Here is a 19,034-nt window from a genome sequence, read left to right as displayed (position 1 = left end):
CACACACACACACACACACCCTTCCAAGAGTTCTCAGTAATCATGTTTTAAAGGAGGAGAAGGAGCCCTTATTGTCCCCGCCCTGGTGCAGGAGGCGGAAAGGGGCCTATTTGATCCAAGTTCAAGATCAGACCCCAGCTCAAGGCATACAGGATGTCAGCTCCAAACTTTGGGTTTCCTCCTTGTGGACTTTATGGTCCCTAACTTACAGGGGACCCCAAATAAGCTAATGTTAAACAGATATTCCTCCCGTCCCCTCTTCCTCAACTCACTTTCTAGAAGCAAGCCACCTCACCTCCCCTAGAGGCCCTCCACCCTACCAGGGCCTGGAACATCACCCAAAGTGAAAAAGATTCTGAAGTTTAGTTTTGGCAAAAAGGTTTTTTTTGAAAAATGAATGTAGAGGACAGGGTATGGGGGGGGGGGTGGTCCTCTACTGAACCATGACACAGGATGAGATATCTTTTACCCCAGTTCAGGTTTGAAGGTAAACAGCTGGTGATCCTAGTGTCCCACTTGAAACTTCTGGATATGAGCCTCTGTGGGAGGACCCCTGCAGGACGAGGTGCACGGCCTATTGCGTGCTGTTCCCACCACCCTGGCAGGACAGGGGACTTGTAAAACTGGATGCGCCGCACATTTAGGAGGATGTGAAAGGGGCTCCTCGCTGAGGAGGAGGGGAAGGTGAGAGTTGACAAGCAGAATGGCAGACCTGAGCCTCACAAGAGGCAGGATTGTTCTGTCTCCCTCTGTTCCCGCTAGCGGTGGCCCCTCCTTGGCCCTATTAAAAAGTGTCCACAATACTCCGATATTGTCGATTCATTCAAACCAGCAGAAGCCCCCTAGGGGCCCGAAGCATAGAGCAGCGGCAGGAACCAACCCAGCTTTAAGCAGAGAAAGGAAAAAGCCAGGGCTCTGCTCCTCTCCTTCCCCCCTGCCTGCCCTGTGTGCCACCGCTCCCCACCATCGGCTCTCCCAGGAAAGGCTCCTGTCTCGACACATCCTGGATACCTCAGAGGAGTATCCTCGTGGCAGACTTGCTTCTCTCTAGGGGAACAGTGGTCAAAGCTGCAGCGATGAAGGAAGAGAGGAGGAAGAGAAAGAGGAAGGAAGGACGAAGGAGGAATAAATGGGGAAGGGAAGAAATAAGAGAACGAGAATGAAATAGAAAGGAAGGAAGGAAGAAGAAAGGGAGGGAGGGGGGAGGGAGAAGGGGGCTAAGGCTGGGAGGGAGAAGGAAGGAGGATAAGGAAGGGAGGCGAAAAGGAGGGAGGGAGGAAGGAAAGGCAGACAAGGAACGCCGGGAGGAAGGAAACTACTTGTGCAACAGTTCGACTTCCTGTCCCAAAGCATTGCCTTCTGAAGCTGCTGGAGTCACCTCTTCCATGAAACCCAAGATGCCACTGCTTCCCCTTGCTCTTTTCTCAGGGTCAAAAATAATGTTATTCGCAGACTGGACGCTGTTACAGTCCTCCGGGTGCCAGAATACAGCTCATAAAACACAATTTCACACAAAAATGAAGCCAATCAAGTGAACTAAGCTGGAGATCTCCCCCCCCCCTCACTTTGGCAGCCCTACCGGACAGCAGGGCTGCTATTTACTGTAAGTAATGTAATTAGCCCCTTTGGATGGAAATCAATGAGCTTTTCAAACCCACGTGCACAAACGAAGGGCCCCAAGGAGGGGCTGGGAGTAGCAACCCTTTCAGAGACAGCAGGTCCTCTTACAAAGGGGCAGATTGCCTTCCCACAAGTCAGCAGCTAAATGGACTCAGACCCTAAGGAGAAGGAGGAAGAGGAAGAAGAAGAGGAGAAGGAGGAGAAAGAGGAGAGACTCTGAAAAGAAAATCAGTCAGTTAACCCACGGAAGCTCCAAGGAAAATGTAAATTTGGGACCTCAATCCAGGGACGAGCTTTGTCTCATTTCTAGACTAAACTACCACTCTCCCAATCAACTGCCTACCAAATGGGGGTGTTGGAACTGGGTTTGGCTGTTGTTGAATTTTGGTCCTCCTCAGCCCAAACAACAAAGAACCCAAGAACATAACCCTGTTCTCATAAGAGACAGACTTTGGAGATTTAATGAAGTGAAAATTTAACAAACAACTCCAGGAAAACGCCAGAGTTCTGTGAAGACTCCAAGGAAGCCAATCACAGAAGTCCTGTAAACCATCCTTCATCCATTAATCTGTTCCACAAGTATTTGTTAACCGTCTATCAGGTACAGGCAGCGCAGAGCACTTTCTACAGTCAGCTTTGGGGTTGGATCCTGGCTATTCCCGCTTTTTCTTATAAAACTCAGCCTGTAAATTCCCGCACCCAATGGGTGTTGCTACTTTCCATAAAGAAGTGTACTGCCAGCAGTCTCAGTCAAAGCAGGAAGTTTGCAGAAAGCTAGGGGGTGCTGCTGGAGTTTGGGAGGTCCTTTCTAGTTTTGCAGAAATTGCTCCCCACCCGCCCAGCTCTGCCTCCTCTCGCTGTTCCTTAAAGAGGATGCCCATGATGGGGAGGAGATATTCCAAGAATTGGGTGTGTAATCTGGGCTATCCTTTTTGTCTCGGAGCCCCAAAAGTTTACCTAAGAGGGCCCACCTCACTCAGGAAGGGCAGTAAGCACTTTAAGGAGAGCATCTTTGTAGCTCTGTCTTCTTTCACCTCTTGGAGAAGAGGTACTGGAGACCGGTGTCCCTCAGGATAGCACAGGGTGCTCTATAAAAGTTGGAGTGCTCCCTGGTTCATTTCCTGGGGCTCTGCCTCTCTAAATGGGACAGGTGCAAGGGGCTCTCCCCTCCTCTGTGGCCCATAGTAGGATCGCAACGCTCCTCCCTCAACTCAAAGCTCAATTCAGAGCAGTGGGGCAGAACCCTGGCCGGGTGGCAACCCTCCTCACGATTGGGCACACACAGTCCCTTCTCTTCTTTGCTCTGCGATCCGTCCATCTGGCTACAGTTGCCGCTTTCAGAAAAGCTGGTGGCTGGTTTCTAGCTGGGCAGAGCAGTAGGGGATTGATGGTTCAAGGTCCTGGAATCTCCACGAAGGAGGCAAGTTTGTCCAAGCTCTGGCCCTGAAAAACTCCCCAGAGGGCAGGAGAGGGGAAATAAAGGGAATGCATGGCTTTACCCAGGGAGAAGAAGAGGCTTTTCCAGAGAGGAAAATAACCCAGCAGACCCATCTCTTGAGAGCTCTGGCAACTTAAGTTCTCTTTATATCTGACTTTTGGAAGTCAAGGTCCTGTACCCGCGGTTTGCCCTACAAAGGGTAGAGGTCATCCTTCCTCCTGACCCTGTTAAACTGGTTGGGGAAAGATGCAGCTCTTGAAGCCGTGTCTGGCTTTTGGCACCGTCGTGAGCAGCCCAGGGCTCGGCGAACTTGACATCTTCTGGGGCTGGGAACCGAGCGTTCAGTCCTGGTCTTCCCGGCTCCACTGGGCACGAGGTGAGCGGATGGCCCGGAGCCGCCAGGCCTTTCTCTAGTCGGTGGGCATAGGGAATCTCTATGTTCAAAGAGGTCCAGACTGGCACTGCCGCCCGGGCGCATCTCTGATTCAGTCCTGCTGGGAAGGCCTCCCTCCAGACAGATGGGAGCGGGACGAATGCGAGCGGAGCTGGGGGCGGGGAGAGCCCTCCCGCACCGAGGGGAAACTCGGGGCCGCGCCCCGACTGCGCGCCGCTAGCGCCCCAGGGCCTTACCTTTCCGCGCGCCCTGACCTACGCACATCTCTGTACCCTTAAAGCCACCCGACTGTCACTTGCTCCCTTCAAATCTCTGTCCTCCGTGCTCCCTGGCTTCTTGGGTGGGGTTGCCACATCCGAAATCCGAAGCCCCTTTACCTGACATTTGCTGCGCCGTGGGCCCTCAGCCGCCTGGGGAATAAAGGGAGACGTCCCGCACAGCGTCCTCTGAGGTCGCGCTTAGGAATGGCTGCGCGGGGTTTGCATAGAACAAAAAATGCGGGGGAAGCCAGTTTCCAGTTAAGCCCTGCACAGATGAGAAACGGTGTCAGCCCTGCCCACCCCCCATCCCTTCCAGTAGGGAGACGCCCCCAGCAGCACCACGGAGGATCCAGGGCGCATCCCTCGTGCTGCCGACAACTCTCGGCTCAGCGGCACGATGACCTCCACCTCCCCCTCTCCATCCTCAAAGAAGTCAAAGACATTCAAGAGAAAGGCAAAAGGAGGGAAACGCAGCTTTCAGGAATCCTGGCAGGAGACTGAACGAGACTGCATTTTTAGAGCCTTCGAAGCGCAGTGTAATTTCTAACACACACACACATACACACACACACACACACCCTTCTTTCTTTCACCTAATGAAGGCGCGCACACGCGTGTGCGCACACACACACACCCCAGTGTGCACACCAGCCCAAGAAAAAGGGCAGAGGAAACGAGAAGGAACCTGGCGTGTAACTCACCTGCCTCTAGAGTGGTGCCGTTCAGCATTCTTAGAGCAAAAGGAGCTGATCACGCCGTAATGGTGGCCGCACTGACAGAGAAAAGCCGCGCGTCAGCGGGGCGGTGCGGGCCCGGGGCCCCCAGCGCCTCCTACCACCCCGCTGGGGCGCGTCCGAACTGCTCCTCCCGCCGCGACCTCGGAGCCTGGGCAGCTTCGAATGAAGCCCAGCCTGCCTCCGCTAGCGCTTGAGACGCTCTTGGGGTGCCCGGCCGTCCGAGCGCACGCCCAGGCCAGGAAACCGCTCCGACGAGACAACCCGCGTGGGATCTTACCTTGAGGTCCAGACGTTTTCCCCAAGAACCCGGTCCTCGGCGAGGGAGGGCGGGGGGCGGCGGCCAGAGGTGCGGGCTGGTCTCCAGGTGTTGCCGAGGGTTCCTCTGTTAATACAAATAAATAAACCGTTGGATGGAAATATCTCTCTCTCTCTCTCTCTCTCTCTCGGAATTGACCCGAATCCCTCACCTCTGACCCGCAGCTCCTTCCACCTGTCTTTTATTTTCAGTTTATGCTTTCAAATCGGGAGGAGGAGGAGGGGGTGGGGAGAGGGCACAGACGTGGGCTGGTGCGCGGAGACGCGCTCTGAGACTGCGTTCAGCCCTTCCAGCTTCTCAATAATCAGGGGAGGTGTTAATGGAGGACTCGGCCGTAACTGAACCTCATAAAGCCCAGAACATCTTGAGGCTTGGGCGCAGCGGGGGTGCTGGGGTCCCGCAGCGCGCCCTGGGCTCCCGGCCCCCCAGCCGGCCTGTGCCTTCCTGGAGCTTGTACCTAAAAGATGCTGCCGCCAGCTGGTGCCTGCGTAGACCGCGAATGGGCGGTAGCTCCTGCGGGAAGCTGGGCTAAGCCATTGATTGCTCCCCCGCCACGTCCCCGCCTTCCCCTCCCGGTCCTTCACTCTCGGCGCTCCCGGGCGAGGCGCCAGGAACCCAGCACTTCGGGATGCACTCCGCGCGCCATCGCGGCGTTCCCAGACGGGTCAGCGCGGGGGCTGGAGGTGTCGCTCCCACTGACCTAGGAGGTGGGGATGGCGATCAACCGGGAGAAAACCGACTCAGACCTTAGGAGATGAGCATTCTCGGGAACACAGACAGACACCCAGACCCGGGACGGGGCGGGGGCCAGGTTACCTGGTCTCAGGTTCCCGAGGGGCTGCGTCGCCCCAGCAGCCCCGGGCGCAGTCAGGCCGCAGGGAAGCAGAGCGAGAACCGGGAAGCGGGGCCTCTGGCCAATTATTTACTCACTCCCCCATCCAGAGCGCTCCTCGCAGTCGGAGATGGGGGGCGGAGGATTGCTGGGAGGCTCTTGCGCTGATGCGGGAAGGGGGTGTGAGCCGCGAGATTGGCCGCTCCGGGTTTCGAGTCCGCGTGCGGCGGCGGCCCTCCCTCTCCGCCCCTCCCCGCTGTGCCACCTGAGCTGTTACTCTGCGGTGCGTGGGCTGAGGGCGCTGAGGACTGGGGCGCCCGCGCTCCTACCAGCCTCCTGAGGAATCAGCGTGGGATGGGGGGCGCCTGGGGCTGCGCCGAGCAGGACGCGGGGCAGTGCATCTCTTAGCCAGCCCCGCAAGCTCCGCCACACAGTTTGGCAAGGGATCCAGCAGGAACCACGAATCCAAGCCCTCCGTCTTTCTCTTTCCATCCCAAATCCCGAATGTGGCTCTGAGAACCCAGGACAGAGACCCTCGTTCCTCCCGGATACTTGGCTTCACCAGCCAGTCCCACCAGACGACTAGTTCCACTAGTTCACCTCCTATCCCCTCACCGCCCCCCCCCTTCCCGTTCTGGCCTCCTTAGCTCTTTCTCTCCTGGAGAACCCCTATGTGTCGGTCCGTTTTCGCAGCCAGAGAGGGGACAAGCCTCGCAGGTTTAGCTTCTATGCTCGCCAGCGAGGCCGTCGCACAGATGGACCACAATACGGATGGAAGCGCTTAGGTGCTTTCATTCACTCCTGTCCGAAGCAGACGTTTTTATCCTCTTTGGGGTCACGAACCGTTTTAGATATTTGAACAAAATAAAACAAACAAACAAAAAAGGGCATTCCTTCCACGCGCGTGCGCGAGGTGCGCGCACCTTGAAGTGCACGGAGGAACTCACACTTTGGCACAAATTTCGAGTGGGAAGATATGGTCGTCACCAATCTCCCGATCCCTCTACAGCCTATGATTCCCCCGGTTTACACTCTTTTTTACACGCAGTCTCAAAAAACAGGGGGCCGTGAGTTCTGGAGATTTTGTGTTATGAGCCCAACCTTGAAACTATTTGTAGAGACGAGGGTCACTCTGCTCTCAGCGCCTAGGGTGCTCTGTCCAGACACGCAACAGGGTGTCCAGAGACCCTTGGTAGGCGGGGAGTCCCAGGAATGACTCAACGTTTAGGTAAAGGTATCTGTGGGTTCCTCTCCAACCTTTTGTCAGAAATCAAGTTCTCACAGAGGCGTGCAAGAGGGTCTTGACAATCCCCTCCCCCTTCTACACACGCGCACACACTTGAACATGACTTTTTTTTTTCTTTGTTTTTGAGGAAAGAGGATAGTTTTGGCACCCGGAAGTACCTTTTAAGTGTTGCAGGATGGTGAAAAATAGTACCGACTTTTAAATCTTCCAACATGAGCAGACATCCAGGAACTCAAGCCTCTGGTCCAATGTAGAGAAGATTAAATGGCAGGTGTTGGTCTGGAGTGGAGGGGGAGGTTCCTTCTGGGCCAGCCACCGACTGTGAGGTCTCAAAGTGCTTGCAGGAAAGCAGCCCGATGATTGTCTTTTGCCTGGTAGTGAGCCCACTTCCCTAGCTTTGTCTGGAGGTTCATTGAAGCGGACTGATTTCTGGCAGTGGAAAAGGGTGTGCGGAATGGACTTTGCAAATGCCTTGGATAAGGGGCACTGCGGTGGAACAAAGGTTTGAGCAGCGCCCGGTAGCATCTCCCCTTCTCTTGGTCCTTCTTGCCCAAACACACCAGGGCTGGGATTGGCAAGTTTCAGGGAGGGGAGTCCTTCTCTTCCTTGCGCTGCAAAATTAATGGGGCCAGTGTGTCTTCCAGAGAGAGGAAGTGTGCATTGCAATCCACCTGCAGAGAGGACTGCCAGGACAGGGCCCTTTCCCTAGAGAAGAGAAGCACCAGTGCTTCAGGAATCGATGCCCATCCTCCCCCCGGGGAAACCCCATAAGAAGCTTCCCCAGTTTCCACTGGGTCTTTCTGTGTTGGAAACAATCTAGAAATCAGTGCCCCTTGATTTATGGTGACTTGCAACAGGAGTCTCCAGAAACCATGAAAGTGGAGCAGCACCAGGGTTGATTTAAGCTGGGAAGTTTCTATTTCTCAGCATCCACATGTGTTTGTATACACACACCCAATAAGAAACCTGAATTTTTACTTTACAATGTGTGAATACAATATAGCTTGAAGCTCTTGCAGTGAGGCCCGTTTATGTGGCCATATTGTGTTTCATGTGGGAGCACCGACCCACCGCTACCCCTGATGTGTGGTTCATAAGCATCTCCACAGAACCACAGCAGAGAACTTCAGGCCTTGGCTCCCGAGCTCCAGAGGTGGGAGAGAGTAAGAGAACCCCCCACCCCTCAACAGCGGCTCCTTTGCTGCTGCCCACAAGGCTTCAAGTTCTGCCAGGAAGAGTCCCACAGGAGTATCATCTGGGATGGGACATGGAGTCCTTTCTCTTGGGCCAGTTCCCTACCTCAGGAAGTGCACTAGGAGGAGGAAAAAGCTGCCTCTAGGAAGGAGGAATCCCATAAGTTATTTCCTTCTGTCAAAGGGCTTTCTCAAAACTCTGCCTTAAATCAGGGCCCCTTTTCAGAATGAACTTTCCTCTCTCTTTTTTCTCCAGACAGATGACCTTTACAGGCTCTGTTTCTTTCTCTTCTCTCTCTTGGGACCGCTGAAGAAAGTACCATCCAGCCCTCACCCAGAAAATGGCCTTGGTAATCTTCAAATCTAGTGGAAAACATTGAACTATCTGGCTGCTTCTTGACCTGAGGATAGAGAGGAAATTGGCTCCCAGGAGTCCATAAACCTGTCTGGAAAGTCTAACTGCCTCCACAACCATAATGTTGACCCCCTTCTCCTATTCACCTCCTCAAAACGATTTCTAGAGAGGACAACACCAAGTCACGAAGACGGGTTTTTGTTTTGTTTTGTTTTTAATACCCAAGGCAGTTGCCCACATCTCACAGGGTTGCTTATGGCACCACAGTGTGAGGACTAGCAAAACTGGGGCACTAAAATGCCAAAAATTGGGGGAAACAATCTAATATTTGACATACAAATAACAACATAAATCACAATCAAGGGGAAAATCAGAGCCTTACTGGGCTTTTCACTTATTTCACAGTTTAGAATAGCTTTTACTTTAAATTGAATATGTGAGAAGACATCAGAATCTTTTGGTTGCCTCAGATCTCTAAAACTCTTATTGAGGCCACAGGCAGAGAGTAAGGAAGACCCCTGAGATGTTTGAGAACCTTTCAGATTCTGTTGGGAGAAAAGGCTGAAGGTTAGCTCTGGGCAGAGTGACAATGGACAGCAGCCTCATTTTACTGAACAGCCCCCACTGGCAAGGAAAAGGCTTTCTGGGGCCCTTATCTTCAGAAGGAAGCAGAGGAGAAAGTGTAGGAACAATAGTCCCTGTGAGCCCCTAACCCAGGTTGGATACTGATGCCCGGAGGCATCACTGCAGTGAATGGAATGGGTATAAAGATGATAAAATGTCCTAAGATAGATTTGCCTGGGAAGTGTCATAAGACGTGGAGAAGGAAGCTGTGGGGGGAGAGAAGTGAGAATGGTCTAATCAGAGGCATCTTAAGCGGCCTGACCTCCAAGTCAGAATGATTTAGAGTTTTTATTGAGAGAACAGATGGAAGATGAGAGCATTTCTTGATGCAGAATGGCGCTTCTTGGGCACTCATATGCTGCACAATATAGCATTATATCAATCTTCTTATAGTTCAAGATATAAATAAAATGAAGAATGTATTCAAACTCTTCTATTTGCCAGCAACCTCCCTTGGGTTGCTAACACAGAGGAGAAAACAGTAGGAGAACGGAGGCTATAGGAAAAATTGAGAGCGACTAATGTGACCCGATTGCTACTATTTATTTAATGGAACAGTTATTATTTTCTTTCTTCAACATATGTGTCTGATAATGAAGCAAAAAGAAAGGAAAATAACTATCAATGTGCCACTTCAGAAACACACAAACATTTGCTAGCTTTTTCATTTTATGGATGTTCTTTTAATATATGTACTTATAATTAAACTAGTGTTCAAGGACTAACAGCACAGACAGAAATTCTGGATTAGGGTATTTTTTTTTTTTTTTAATACAGGCTCAATTAGATGGAGAACAGAGATGAAATTGTTGTCAAACATAAAAATATGAATTGAATTTCTTCCTTTTAGATGGATCTTTAACATTGACTTGACCATATGGACACTGCAAAAGAAATAAAACAAACCATTATTAAATTATTTCACAGGGATCTTGAAAAAGTACAACACTCCTCATGGTGGAAAAGGAGACTGCTAATCACGTTATACAGATCATTTGATCTACTGGGTCCTGCAGACTAAGAGTAGAATAATGGCAACCTCCGGCAAATGGTCCTAATTAGGGTCCAAGAATCACTTCCTAAATGCATCCTTCCAACTTAAAGAATTCTACTGTCAAAAACTCACTCTCAGAAAATTCTCAAGTCCTCAATGTATGCAAAGCTCTTAATGCTTTTGATTAGAAACAGCTAATGGCACAGGTAGGAACATACATAAAAGTGAAGGCTTAATTTTTCAATACTGGTTCCAGCCAATATATGCATTTAGTGTTTAGTCCTTAACTGTAAAGTGCATCAGTTAAAGGAAATAATGCCTTCTTGCTCCCAAACATAAAGTCCAAGTGGTCTGTAAATAGAGGTCGTTACCTGTTTATAATCTTAACATTGTAACAATTTACCTTACTAGTATGCTTTTAAAAAGTTACAGTGATAAACCCAATCTCATTTATTTTTCTTGCTCAGCATAGGGAAGGATTAGCTAGTTCATCTTAATCAGTGAACATAGAGATACATTCACTGAAATACACATTGTAGGAAATGTACAGCACTAAGTTTGGGGTAGATAGCTTCATGGTTATTTTTAAGATAGAGTACAAAACAGCCACGGAAGAAAATGAGAGAGAGAGAGAGAGAGAGAGAGAAAAGGAAGGGAAGAAAAGAAAGGAAGGGAGGGAAGAGAGGAATCATTATCATTTAAAGGAAACCCACTTCACGATGCTGGTCAAATTGCTATTTATTCAGCGAATAAGGAAGGCAAAAACCCTGTCTGCGATCTAGTTTGTAATATTCTGGATTTCTTTTCCTGCCTTCTTTGTACTTGCCTAGTGAACGTGACTTATTTGAAACCTCATGAAAAGTTTCCTTGTAATAAAGAACTCCCATGAATTTCAAATCCCAACATTTCAAGGAACTGATGCTCACAAAGAAATGTTACAAAATTCCATTAACTTTAAAGGTCCTATGTTGGTCCTAAGGACTTCATTGTCCTTGGCTAAAGTAGCTTGTGAAAAGTGCACTCCAGGTCTATTTAGCTTTTTTATTTGACTTGTTTTTCAAATAAGAGGTATTTACGAAGTTACAGAAGCACCGAAAGCTGCTGCTGTAATGCGAGAATTTGCTACTCACGTGTCTGCAGGCAGAGCCACAGCATTTACCTCTCTGCAAGTGGGCGAGCTGTGTGAGCACAGTATAGCCAGTAGCCGGATCCACGTAGTTTAACTGGCCAGTCTGAAGAATAATGAAATAAAACAATTCATTAATCTCAATACTCACCATAGCTCCTCACCATACTTCCTACTCATAAAATACTGCAAAATTTTCTTTAAGCAATATTAAACTTCTTCCCAGCAATTTTGGTGGCATCTGCAATTAAAGACTGAATGCATTCCAACATTATATGCAATCCAACGTTTGTGACATAAGGAGAAAATATACAGTTTGAGAAAAATGAGAAGTTGATGGAAAAACAAGAACTCCTCTATACCCAATAATGATGTAGCCACTGCTCAGGTATTTTTCATTCAGTTTCTAGGTAACAAGTTTAATAACAGGTGATTTAGATGACTTTAAGAGCTTAAGAGGCTGAAAATGAACTTTCACTCAGAAGTTGCAGTTGCAATTTCAGTACTTAAAATATGTGGATAATGATTTAAACTTACAGAAAAGGTGCTAATCAAAACCAACAGTCCTTACAGAAAAGTATAACCTTGCTATTATTGAACACTTTTCTTTACCTTCATGATGTGTTACTCCATTGCACATTTTACACTATTTTCTTTTTTGGGGAGGGTTGTTAGTTCTGTTTTTAAGTGAAAAAAGTATTGTTTTAACATATTAACACTCACTGCTTTCACGAGTTTGATCAAAAGAAACTTTTACTACACCACTTCAGATGTCAAGAAAGCATACTCTACCAACATTCAAACATGGTTTTTAAAGTGTCCCAAGTACATTGTATGAAGTCAAAGAAAGTAATGCAGCCTATTCTATGGATTTGGGCCACGTGGGTGGTGATGATTTATCCTCGAGATTCTGTAGAGGAACTTTCTCCTGGGCTTCTTATATAACCCTTTTACTCGGCATCATTCTTGTATAGAATAGAACCTTTTCATTAAAATATGTGTGACATATGAATGTCTTCTAGCATATTTTAGTATGTGCCACAAGTTACTTCTTCAGAGTATCTTCCTTCATAGCTAAATATTTTAATCTGGTCAAGAATTTAACCAATAATAATCTGGTGAGAATTTAACCATGAATAAGGCATAAAGCAAAAAGACACAGAGTTCAAGTCTAGTTCTACTCTAAGGTATTCTAGCCGAGCCAGAACCTGGCAGCAGAAATCCAGCAAACAAGTCTTAAGGCCAATCTATAGGGCCTCTCAAATCTTTTGGGACCACAGAAGTAAATTACATGAAACCAAGAACACTAAACTTTAATGACCAATTGTCAAGACCTTCAGAATGACCAATTGTCAAGACCTCACTTCTTTAAGAAACCCCTGTTTGAAGACTTGGAAGAAAAACAAAAACAAACAATCAAACAAACACTGGGAGCTCTGTTAGCTGTCTTCTTCTCACTTTTCATAGTTTCTGGAGGTCTTCTGAAGGCAATTATGGAGCAACTTGGAAGCCTAACAAACAGATTGCTTCTGCATTTGTGCCTGTTCTCCTGCTTTCCATGTTGATTGCGAAACTTTGAGCTTATTGGCTGCTCACACAAACTTAATTGTCCACAGTAAAGGAAACCTCAGGTGTAGTGGCAAAAGACAAAGGTGTGACAGGAGTGCGAACAGTGGCTGGAAAACAAGATATTCAGTCGTGCAGATCACCCCAGAAAGAAAGAAAGAGACCCATCTGCCTGGAGGTGTGGGAAAGGGACAACTGAGAGGGGACTTCTGATTTGTTGAAAAAGAAAAACAACAAACTTGTTTTGGGGATTTACTCTTGGTCACCTGGACAACCATTTCACCTGTGATACTGACACTCATTGATGAAACAAGTGTGGGTTTCCTAAGTCAGAAAAAGTCCTTCTCCTTTCCCAGGCTGACTGACCTGTATTGACAAGTGACTGCTCTTTGCTCTAAAAAGAATGAAACCTCTGCTTATATTTACCATATTTATATGGTGAAATGTGGCAACAAATTATACATGTTATTTTTATTTTTTAATGGAGTATAAGCAAGATCAATCAAAAGCTGTCAGTCATTTCCTGATGAATTTTTATGCAGAAGCGTCAACACTTGAATGAGCCAGTGAATTCCCAGGGCCTACTAACTAGCAGTGGGAAAAACAGTCTATTTTAGAAAATCATCGAGGTTTTCTTTTCTACTCCCGTTGCTCAAGCAACACCAGGTAAGTAACTCTCCACCGGACATCCAGTACTAGTAACACAGATTATATTAAACAGGTTACTTTTACATTGTTTTTGCCTTTTTCACGTTAGAACTCCTTTGCTCCTCAAGATATTAAAAATATAAATATGCTCCCTTTAAACTTATGTAGTCGGAGGTGTCAGAAACTGAACGAAGATGGTAAGTTGTTATACTGGTACTCATGAGTGATTCCCTAAATCCTGCAAACAGAAGAAGACATAGCTCAAAATTGGGAAGAATGTAAACGCCTGATTACAGTCTCCTTTACAATTGTGCTCCGTTAGGGCGGAGAGAAAAGAGGAAATGATAGTAGCAAAAACTATTTTTTTTTTAAGTTTTGCATTATTAGTATTGTTGGATGGCAAAGTGTTTAACTGGTAACACAGATAAACACACAGCCTATTTTTCCTGTGACTTCTCAGCTCCTCTCTACCTCCTCCATCCATGCCTTAACAAACACCCCCAACACACACACACACAGTCAGGATGGGTCCCAAACTGCCACCAGTTTAGCTCGGACGCTGATCAGAAAGGACCCACGCTTAATGCAAATATAGGTTAACTTTTTGCGCATAACAGGGAACTGGCTAGTTTTCACGCGAAAGGGTCGGAGCGGTAAGCCAGCGTGCTTGTCAGAAGCCAGACAGAGCAAGGACCGCGCGGGCTTCCAGCGACCTCCCCGTCAGCCTAGGGCGCGCAGGCGCACGGATCCCGGGGCTGGGCCCGGGTTGGGTTGGGTTGGGTTGGGTTGGATGGGGTGGGGCGGGACGGGGCGGGACGGGGCGGGGCAAGGCGGGGCCGGGCGGGCAGGAGGGGCCTCACCGCGCAGGCGGCCGCGTGCAGGTCCACGATCCGCCGCCCGGCCGCTGTTAACCCTTCGCTTTCCGGACGCCTGCCGTCTCCCTTCAGCCCGCCTTGCAAGCGGGGCCCAGAGCCTCTGCGGTCTTCCTCAGCGGCGGAGGAGAGGGTTAAGCCGAGGTGCTGCGGGAACCCTCCTACCACCGGGAGAAGTCGAGGTGGCCGGGAAGCTTGGGGTAGCCTTCCGAGGGCGGCGAGCGCGGACGCTGGGATCTGCCTGGCCGCCATGGCCGCCGCCGGCCGGGAGAGGCGGAGCGCCCGACACAGGGGCCCGGCGGGGCGGCCACGCGGGCCGGGGCGCCGGCGCGCGGATCCAGGGCTGCGCGCTGGGACGGAGGCCGGCGGGGGCCTGGGGGCTCGGGCCGGGCCTTCCGCAAACGCCGCCGGCTCTGCTGCGGAGATAAAACGGACTTTCTAGGCGGCGGGTGAAGCAAGATGCGGGGACACGGGAGCGCGCGCGGGCCGTTTCTTTGGGCCTGCATTCTAAGTATTCCATCTCTCCTCGGTGGTGGAAAGTGGACATTTTATTTTCTCACATCGTGCGTGGCTGGGGATCATTCCGCATAATCCCCAGCCTGGGTTTCGAAGAGTAGTCGTTCGGTTACGTGTTCTGCAGTTTTTAAGGACTGAGGGCGGGACTGATCCCTGAGGGCGAGAGGGGGACGACGTGAGTTGCACCGAAGTTTGACGAAGCCCCCACAGGGCCATCACCATCCCTTTTTTCTTTCCTTCCTTCCTCCCTCTCTTTCTGCATTTACCATGCAACCCTTCAATTTTATTTGGAATTTTCATAGGTGGTGACTGAACCGACCCTCCTGGGCCATAATCAATCTCATAGCGAATTCCTAAATTGGGATCCTGTTTTGGAAATCTGTTTCCTTTCTGTTGGAATAAGAAATTAGTTAATCAGGATCTCGAGATTTCTCGAGGTGTGAGAAAAGAGTTTAAAACCAGAAAAACTAACGAGGGGCCTTAGGAAAAGCTATGAAAACATGGGACCAAACCTGAGAAGCAAATCCACCACAAATCAGATGTGTGTGTGTGTGTGTGTGTGTGTGTGTGTGTGTTTTCCCCAAACCAAATGCTGAAATAAGGGAAGTAAGTCTGGAAGATCAGATCGATTGCACTGTTTCTTAAATTGAAGATGAGGGCCTGTTAATCATGACATTAATTCAAAGGGCGAGGACAGCATTTTACAGAAATAAAAGAGACTAGACCAGGTTCAAATGGAAATTAAATACTCATCTTACAACAGAGTTAGAAAACTTTTGCATTGGTGGATGAGGAGGTGGGCATGAATGTACACAGCAGAGCAAGGGAAATCTTTGTGTTAAAATAGTTCTGGTTTTTTGTTTTATTTTTAAGATTTTATTTATTTATCTGACAGAGATCACAAGCAAGCAGAACTGCAGGCAGAGGGAAAGGGAGAAGCAGGCCCTCCACTGAGCAGGGAGCCCAAGGTGGGGCTGGATCCCAGGACTCTGGGATCATGACCTGAGCGGGAGGCAGCTGCTTAACCCACTGAGCTACCCAGGGGCCCCCAGATAGTTTTTTATTATGATCATGATGGTCACACAAGTCTATGCATAAGATAAGATGTAAGACTATATATACCTTGTTCCTATGTCAAATTCCTGCTTTTGGTATTGTAAGTATGTAAGATGTAATCATCAGGGAAAAATGGATGAAGGGAACCTCTCTGTATCTATTTTTGCAACTTCTTGTGAATCTATGATTATTTCAAAATTTAAAAACAATACTTTTTAATAAAGATCTAGAAATGGTTTTCAAATTACTTGGTAAGATAGATGAGTGAATTAACCAGAAGCTTTTCATATTGCCTCTTTTCCCAGGTTTAAAAATCCTCCTTTTCAGGGGCGTCTGGGTAGTTCAGTCAGTTAAGTGACTGATTCTTGGTTGACTCTTGGTTTTAGCTCAGGTCACGAGTCCAGGGTTGTGAGATGGGGCCCCCGTCCCACGCCGGGCTGAGCACACAGTCTGTTGGAGATTCTCTCCCTCTCCTCTTCCCACTCATGCTCTTCCTCTACATCTCTCACTCAAATAAAAAAATAAATCTTTTAGTTAAGGCCTTTGGGCACTTAGACTAAGAAAGATGTTTTGTACTGTTCACATGTTAACCTGCGTATGCATTCTTTTTTTAAGATTTTATTTATTTGTTTGACAGCACAAGCACAGGGAGTGCAGGCAGAGGGAGAGGGAGAAGTAGGCTCCCCGAGGAGCAGGGAGCCCTGTGTGGGCTCAATCCGTAGGTCCCTGGGCTTCTGACCTGAGCTGAAGACAGATGGTAAACTGACTGAGCTACCGAGGTGCCCATTGTATGTGCATTCTTATAGACATTTATTTTTTAAATATAATGACAAGTAGAACTCTAAGAGTTTAATAAAATGTATTATTACAAATAATTTCCAAACATTTGATAATTGAGTATCATATAGACACTGAATAGATTATCTGCCTCTTTCAATTTTCATTTAATCTTCGTATTCGAGTCAGTGTCATTTCACATCAAGTTTCATTCATTGTGTCTCTAGTTTTAAAAAGCTTCCTCAGGGCGCCTGGGTGGCCCAGTGGGTTAAGCCCCTGCATTCGGCTCAGGTCATGATCTCAGGGTCCTGGGATCGAGTCCCACATCGGACTCTCTGCTCAGCAGGGAGCCTGCTTCCTCCTCTCTCTCTGCCTGCCTCTCAGTGTACTTGTAATTTCTCTCTGTCAAATAAATAAATAAAATCTTAAAAAAAAATAAAAATAAAAAGCTTCCTCAGGCCTTGACCCTTACCTTAAGCTAGCATGTAGCATAATCTAGCTAATCAGGTTCTCTGCGCTCACAGTAGACAAAACTATACGAAAAGTGGGGGCACAATGTTCTACCTTAGAAGGTAAAGTAAGTCCTCACTTTATTTGCAAGGCAGTTACATCCAGATTTGCTTTAGAAAGAGTTATTTTGTGTCACATCTCTGCATGTAACATGAGATTGGATATAATTTATAATCCTTCCCATCATTTGAGATGTTTATGTTGATGTTGATACTGAACATGCTGGTTATTTGGGGAAGGAGGAGAAAGGGAGTTCAAAGAAATGCATTCCTCTAAGTTTCATCTATATTAATTTTTAAATAGTTATGTTAGGGTTCCCTAGCTTGCAAGAAATAGATCACATGACTTTATCTGGTGACTGAAAGGAATTTGCCCACATAACCGTAATGCACGACTTCATTCAGGGCCCAACAATATTACCAGGGCTCAGTCTTTCCATTTCTCAATATGCCTCTTCAGTCCTACTCCCTTTTTTTTTTTTTTTCTTTTTTAAGATTTTATTTATTTCTTTGAGAGAGAGACAGAGAGAGCATGAGCAAGGAGAAGGTCAGAGGGAGACGCAGACTCCCTGTGGAGCTGGGAGCCCAGTGTGGGACCCAATCCCCAGATTCCGGGATCATGAACTGAGCCGAAGGAAGTTGCCCAACCAACGGAGCCACCCAGGGGCCCAGTCCTACTCCCTTTTTAAGCAGGCTCTTTTCTCATTGGTGAAAGATGGTCGCAAACAGCTTTTAGGGCTTCATTCTTTCTCACCCTTGCCCACTTGAAAAGAGAGTTTTATAATGAAGCCCCTAGACAAGAAGAAGTCTGTCTGCCCCCCAAAAGTCCTTACAGCCATTTCTTTACCATGTGTCCATTCCTGAACCAATCTTTAGGAGTGCTTGTTCTCCATAAGCCAAACAGGGCCTATCCCCGGAACTGCCTATGTAGAGCCCCACCCAAACCCATGGCTGAGAATGGCCTGAATTGATGGTGGAGGCACAATGAACAAATGTCCACAACCGTGTGACTTGCAAAGGAAATAAATTCTACCAGCCCACCCAGTTCTTTGAGTATGTAGTATTTGTTTGTCATTCCAAAACGTTTTCATTGTTCCTCTGGTTCCCCTCTAGATGTCATTTTGATCTCCCATAATGATTTGCTACATTTTAGCTTTCCCTATGAATTTTATCTTGCACTGTTTTCCCAACAGATCCTAAATAAGATGTAGGTAACATGTCATTTTCAACTTTGTATCTCCATAGCCCCTCTTAGTGACACATAGTGAGTAATAAATAATGAATTTTCAGATGGATAAATGAGTCAGTGCCTCTTCATTCTCAAATACATATTCCTAACTACTGAGGGGCACAGTTGGTTAAGCGTCCAGTTCTTGATTTTGGCTTGGGTCATGATCTCAGGGTCGTCAGATGGAGCCCCAGGTAGAGCTCCATGCTCAGCCGAGAGCCTGCTTCTCTTCCTCTCCCTCTGCCCCTCCTCCCACTCGTGTGCATGTATGCTCTCTCAAAAAAAAAAAAAAAAAAAAATATATATATATATATATATATATATATATAAACCCATATTCCTAACTACTGGGCAAAAATTCCATATGAGGGACGCCTGGGTGGCTCAGTGGGTTAAGCCGCTGCCTTCAGCTCAGGTCATGATCTCAGGGTCCTGGGATCGAGTCCCGCATCAGGCTCTCTGCTCAGCAGGGAACCTGCTTCCTCCTCTCTCTCTCTCTGCCTGCCTCTCTGCCTACTTGTGATCTCTCTCTGTCAAATAAATAAATAAAATCTTTAAAAAAAAAATTCCATATGAAATTTTTTTAAAAAAATATTTTATTGGGGCACCTGGGTGGCTCAGTGGGTTAAGCCGCTGCCTTCGGCTCAGGTCATGATCTCAGAGTCCTGGGATCGAGTCCCGCATCGGGCTCTCTGCTCAGCGGGGAGCCTGCTTCCCTCTCTCTCTC

The 19,034-nt window shown here is 47.9% G+C and overlaps 1 protein-coding gene across 1 annotated transcript; it reads right to left on the bottom strand.

Moving 5' to 3' along the window:
• Positions 1 to 9,539: 9,539 nt before the first annotated feature.
• Positions 9,540 to 14,553, bottom strand: C14H1orf53 (chromosome 14 C1orf53 homolog). Its single transcript, XM_059147018.1, has 3 exons — positions 14,210 to 14,553; positions 11,140 to 11,241; positions 9,540 to 9,899 (listed from the first exon to the last, which is right to left on the bottom strand). Exons 1-3 carry the CDS (start codon positions 14,471 to 14,473, stop codon positions 9,828 to 9,830), a joined length of 438 nt encoding a protein of 145 aa, XP_059003001.1. The 5' UTR covers positions 14,474 to 14,553; the 3' UTR covers positions 9,540 to 9,827.
• Between the last annotated feature and the right edge of the window lie 4,481 nt (positions 14,554 to 19,034).

This window comes from Mustela lutreola, chromosome 14 (assembly GCF_030435805.1).
Source record: "Mustela lutreola isolate mMusLut2 chromosome 14, mMusLut2.pri, whole genome shotgun sequence".
NCBI classification, from domain to species: Eukaryota; Metazoa; Chordata; class Mammalia; order Carnivora; family Mustelidae; genus Mustela; species Mustela lutreola.
The sequence above is the reverse complement of the archived record's forward strand: the minus strand, read 5'-3'. Positions and strand labels throughout refer to the sequence as shown.